At 40.2% G+C, this 5,836-nt stretch overlaps 1 protein-coding gene across 1 annotated transcript; it reads left to right on the forward strand.

Annotated features, from left to right (window-relative positions):
* The first annotated feature begins 267 nt into the window (after nt 1–267).
* LOC149139148 (uncharacterized) lies at nt 268–1,383 on the forward strand. Its single transcript, XM_089450610.1, has one exon. The coding sequence runs from the start codon at nt 268–270 to the stop codon at nt 1,381–1,383; it is 1,116 nt and encodes a 371-aa protein (XP_089306736.1).
* Nucleotides 1,384–5,836: the final 4,453 nt, after the last annotated feature.

The raw sequence follows: 5,836 nt of genomic DNA on the forward strand, positions 1-5,836 counted from the left end.
CCCATCTGATCCCCCCCACACATACAATCTTCGTCCCCACTCTCTCTCATCTGAATCCTCCCCCTCCCACTCTGGATTGGGCCTCACCCTCCCCTTGCAAACTCACAAGCCCCCCCGCGGCTGCAAATCCTTCCTCTCTAAAGCCATTCTATAGGCTGGGGCCTAGGTGGTCTATGGAAGGCAAACATCCTTGGACCGAGTTCTTAGAGCTTTGAATACCCATGGCCAGTTGCCTCCATGAAGTGGCTCTCTTTCAATTGTAGGGGCATGGCTAGCTCGCCCAAAAAGCTAGCCCTTCGTAGACTTTTCGAATCTGAGCCTATTGACATCATATTCCTACAAGAAACCCTTGGCAAGGTAGATCATATTACCCAAATCCTGGGATATCTGAAGCCTGGTTGGTCCTTCCTCTCCCTAGATGCATACGGGAGATCTGGAGGTTTGGCTCTGGGATATAACCCTCATTCCATAAACCTTAAGTCTACCTGGGGAGGTGTGGGTTTCATTGGTATAGACATTTTCTCTGCTAATCTTGGAATGGAACTCCAGGTCATCAATGTATATGGGCCCTGTCAAGGGCGAGAGGCCTTCTGGAATCGTCTCTTAAACCTCTCTATCACCTCTCTGGATAATCTCATCATTGGAGGTGACCTAAATTTCTCCTTAGGGTATGGCGAGTCTTGGGGCTCTTCTACACAGGTGGACCCGCTCTCTGAAACCATGGAAGCATTGTTGGAACTCTCCCATATGACTGATATCCCCATGAATAAACCGATGCCCACATGGAGAAATAGGAGAGTGGGGGAGGCGGCTTTAGCCAGGAGATTGGACATATTCTTGATCAAGATCCTGCTGTTACAGAAATTATCTCTCTACAGACAATGGGTTGGCTCAGGAGGTATCTCAGATCACTCCCCTATTTTCTTGGAAATCACTGGTCCTCCAAAAAAACCCAAGGCGCCCTATAAATTCAATTCGACCTGGCTACAAGATCCATCCTATTCCAAATTAATCACCGATTTCTGGTTGGCCAACCCTCCCTCTAGGGGACGCTCCTTGGTTGAAGGTTTCTGCTACAACCTTTCTCAGCTCAAACGATTATCTATTCAATGGGAAAAGGAAAAAACCTTGAAGGATGACAACACCCTTGCCTTTGTCGAGTCATCACTGGCCACACTCTTGGATGACTGGAATAGGGGCTTCATATTAGCAGAAGCAAAGTCCCATCTTATCGACCTAGAAAATCAACGATCCAAAATCCTGAAGGAAAGGGAGGAAACCTGGCGCCTCAAGAGTAGAGTGACCTGGCTACAAGCCAGAGATGAGAATACAAAGTTCTTTCAGAATTATGCCAAGGGGCGAAAAGTCTCCAACACCATCTAGAATATGCCCACGCATGATGGAGGTACAACTAATACTTTCAGCCACCTTTCACATTTGGGGAACTCTCACTTCCAACACCTCTACAAGGCACCACCTGCTACAAATCTTGCAGAAATTATTCATTTGGCGGGACATTTCCCCAGTTTCGTCGATATGGACACAACAGAAGAGATTACTGCTCCAATCTCCTCTGCAGAACTCGAAGGACTCTGAAATGGTTCAAAAAATATAAAATCCCTAGACTGGACGAATGGTTTATTGAATTCTATCCGGATTTTTACAAGCTCATAGGACAAGATCTCCTCAAAGTGGTTGAAGAATGTAGGATCACCAGTAAAGTGTATGAGGCCATAAACTCCACTTTTATTTCCCTAATCCCTAGATCGTACTTCCCAACAAATTTCAATGATTTTTGCCCTATCTCTCTTTGCAATTCCATGTACAAAATCATTGCTAAGATCATTGCTAATAGGCTCCACCCCATTCTCTCCCACAATATATCTCCTGAGAAATTTTCTTTCCTACAGGATCGACAGATACACGAGGCCATTGGCACGACTTAGGAAGCATTACACTCTATCAAAGTTAAAAATCTGAAAGGCATTATCCTAAAGATTGATCTAGCAAAGGCTTTCGACCGGGTTAGTTTGCTCTATATAAAAATGATCCTTATCCATCTGGGCCTCCCATCATCATTCACAGATTGGATCATGTGTTGTATCACCTTGGCATCCTTCAATGTTCTCATAAATGGATCAGCTTCACACTTCTTTCATGCAGAACATGGCCCTCAACAAGGATTCCATCTCTCTCCCCTTCTGTTTTTTCTTGTGATGGAGGGCCTCAGCAGGCTCATTGCAACAAAAAAATGGGAAGGTAGGCTCAAAGGGCTGAAAATGAGTGATCTCTACTATCTCACACACCTCTTATTTGTTGACAATGTCCTTATCTTTCTTGATGGAAGAATCTAGGACTCCTCTACATCCTTTGACATCTTATCACTATTCGCACATGCCGCAGGAATGGAAGCAAATCAAGCCAAGTCCTCTATCACTCTGTCTCACACCTCCCCTCAGGAAGACAGATCTACCCTTTAGCTTTTCCATACCAATTGCATCCTCTGGAAAATGGCCTAAAATATTTGGGGTTTTAGATCAAACCAATAGCTATAGGATTGCAGAATGGATCTGGATGGTGATCAAAATAGAAAAGAGATTGACAAATTGGAACCATAGATTCCTATCAGGAGCCAGATGCCTTGTCCTCATCAAATCTATTTTGGAGGCCACATCTGTGTACTGCATGTCGTTGGCCTAGATCCCTCAGGGAATTCTTGCTCACATCCAGAGGATATGCTGCAGATACCTCTAGAATGGACAAAAAGAAGGGAAAGTCTTTGCTTGGGTTGGATGGAAAAATATAGCTCTACCAAAAAGATGGGGCAGATGGGGTATAAAGGTTTTGGTTGTCTTTGCATAAGAATTAGCAGCAAACATGGGTTGGACTCTCCTCATTGCATAAAATCTCTGGACTAATGTCACATACCATAAATATGTCTGGCCACAACAACTAATCGATTAGGTCCGATTGCCAGTCTGGCCACGCACAATAATTTCTATTATTTGGAAGGTGATACTGCAATCTATGCATTTTATCAGAGTGGACATGGCATGGAGAATTGATGATGGAAATCAGGTGCGCATTGGTATGGATCAATGGATCAGGGAGGTAACAGATATTAGCTCCCTCTAGACCTGATACACCATTTACATCAAAGGGACATCAAGGTGGTTGCACAGATAGCAGACTTGGAACATAGTTCTTTATTTAAGCAAGCATGGTTACCGGCTCACAATATTGACATCCTGAACAATGGCAACAATCTTCGGTTGGATATTTAAATTCTCTGACCAAAGTGCATGTTCGTATTAAAGAGGGCCAGGATGAACTTATTTGGACCCCGACAAAACATGGCAAATACACCCCGAAAATTGGCTACCTCTCTCTTCTAATGGATCACAAACCAATGGAATTACAGGATTGGTGGCGCCATCTTGGAAGATGAAAGCACCTCCTCGGGCTCGACTGTTTATGTGGAGTGTACTAAACAACAAAACACCCATGGGAGAATATCTCATCCACTGATCTATCTATGGGCCACTCTGGTGTGTGCTGTGCAATCATGGATATGAAACAAATGAGCATTTGTTCCTATAATTCCCTATCGCTGTTCATCTGTGGTTGTCGATTGTTCATACTCTATCCATCCAGGAAAGGTGGCAGGGACCCTCTATCAAACAAGCCTGGAACTTCTAGTTTGTTGCTTACCATGGCACTAAAAATTTATGTTTACCCCTACTCCTGTGTTGGACCATTTGGCTTACCCGCAATAATACCATCTTCAATGGAGTTGTGGCTCGATGGCCTCTCATCATCGCAAGGGCAGTGGCAGCATACCACGATATCCCGGAGGTTTTCCATCCCCCCACTCGGCGCACTCTCTCCCTGGGACTGATTGACAAAACCCACCCATGGTCGTTTTTCGATGGCGCTGCCCAAGCTCATGGCTGTGGAGGCGGATTCATTTTGCATATAACATAGCAACATTCATATAAAGTCCAGCTTGGATTGGGGGAGGGAACAAACAACTTTGTTGAACTAATTACTCTCAGACATCTAATGCATTTTTCTTTAGCACATGCTTGCACAAACATACAGATTTTCGGGGACTCTAAAATCACTATAAACTGGTTCAACAACACAAATCTCTGTCATGCTCATACTCTTAGAAACATATTGGATGAAGTTGTCACCTTCAAAGCAAATTTTAACTCAATTTCATGTCAACACATTTACAAGGAATATAACGAGAGTGCTGACAGGCTTTCCAAGGAGGCCACGATACTTCCCCAAGGCTTGTGGATGATCTAGGAGCAGGACGGTGCTGAACAGTACCAATATTATCATCTTCGATATATAGATCAAGCATATCATATGGTGGACAGGCCCTAAAATTTTTCTTACATGTTTATTTATCAGTTGTGCTTTTTTGTAAAATTCTATGTACATATATATATGGCTCATCAGACTGATCTATCTCGAAACACCCTGCGAGGTGATTTTTGTATAGTTTTACTACTTTCTGGAAATGGTGATCACCATAACTTATCTACTAATATGTATTTAGTACTGGCCTTGGGCCAACAGTTATGCATATGCCTTGGGCATCTACTATATGTAATTTTTCAACTTAATGAAATATTACGATTTTTCCTTTGGAAAAAAATTGATTAAGATTCTATATTTAATAATTAATTTATGAATTATGAATATGTAGAATTAAATATTAATATAAGTAGAGTTATATTATCTAATTAAATATATAATATTATTAAGAAAATGTTATCAATTTTTTTTTTTATAAAATCAATTAATTAAGTAATAAAAGCTATAAATGTATATACATAATATATGTATAGTGTTATAATGTAATTAATTATTTATGTGGTATTGAAAAGCAAATGAAAATGAGGAAAACAATTGGTTATATTAGTTTTATTAATGGTTTAATGGTCCTATCTTTGTTCTCATCAACAACTGAAAAACCAAACAGAGTTGCAAAAACATTTTCTTTTGCTTCCATGCTACCAATCTTGAGAACCTGAACAATAAGACCAATGTCCCCAGCCACAACTATTGCACCTAACAAACTGAACAAGTGCATATGTTTTGATTAGAGCATTGGCACTTTCATTTTAATTATCTATACATACAAGGATAAAGTAGCTTAATATTTTATTTACATTTAGGATGAATGTATAAGGTAAATAAGTATGGACAATTATATGTATGTATAAGGTAATTAAGTAGGGACAATTACATATAATTGACATGAAAATTGAGTTGGAAAAATATATATAATTGGCAGTCGAAACGAATTGGAAAAGCAATTTCAAGGAAATGATTTTATTATCTTATAAATTTCTAAAAATAACCCAATGAAATGTTATCTTTGAATTTTAATTCTACTACTCCTATTCACAAAAACCATTTCGCAAAAACAATCACTTTAAAATTTACACATAGAATTATTATAACAAAGAATGCCAACAAGATTCATAGTTGAATAAGTGCCTTAACAATAGACAAGGTTTTAAAAAATCCAAAGGAATGTGCAGTGATAATCACAAGCAAACACCCTTAATGATAAAGTGATAAGCAAATCACCTAGAGGGTAAAGTCTGAAGCCAACACCCAAGAAGGTAAATTGATATGCATATGGCTTGTGTAACCACCCCTCCCAAATTTACCCTATTTCATCAGTATGACGGGCTAAACATGAGATGAAAACTACTATGACATGACCCAACCACCTAATTATAGTTAAGGAAGTGGGGTCAAAAAACTAGAACTTTATTGATCTTCCTCAATAGCTATAGGACACTCGAGAGCT

This window comes from Pinus tabuliformis, chromosome X (assembly GCF_031772625.1).
Source record: "Pinus tabuliformis cultivar Carrire ecotype Pingquan chromosome X, CPIR1, whole genome shotgun sequence".
NCBI lineage: Eukaryota > Viridiplantae > Streptophyta > Pinopsida > Pinales > Pinaceae > Pinus > Pinus tabuliformis.

Excerpts from the sequence above, each read along its gene's own strand:
- LOC149139148 (XM_089450610.1), top strand. The coding sequence starts at position 268 with ATGGCTAGCTCGCCCAAAAAGCTAGCCCTTCGTAGACTTTTCGAATCT.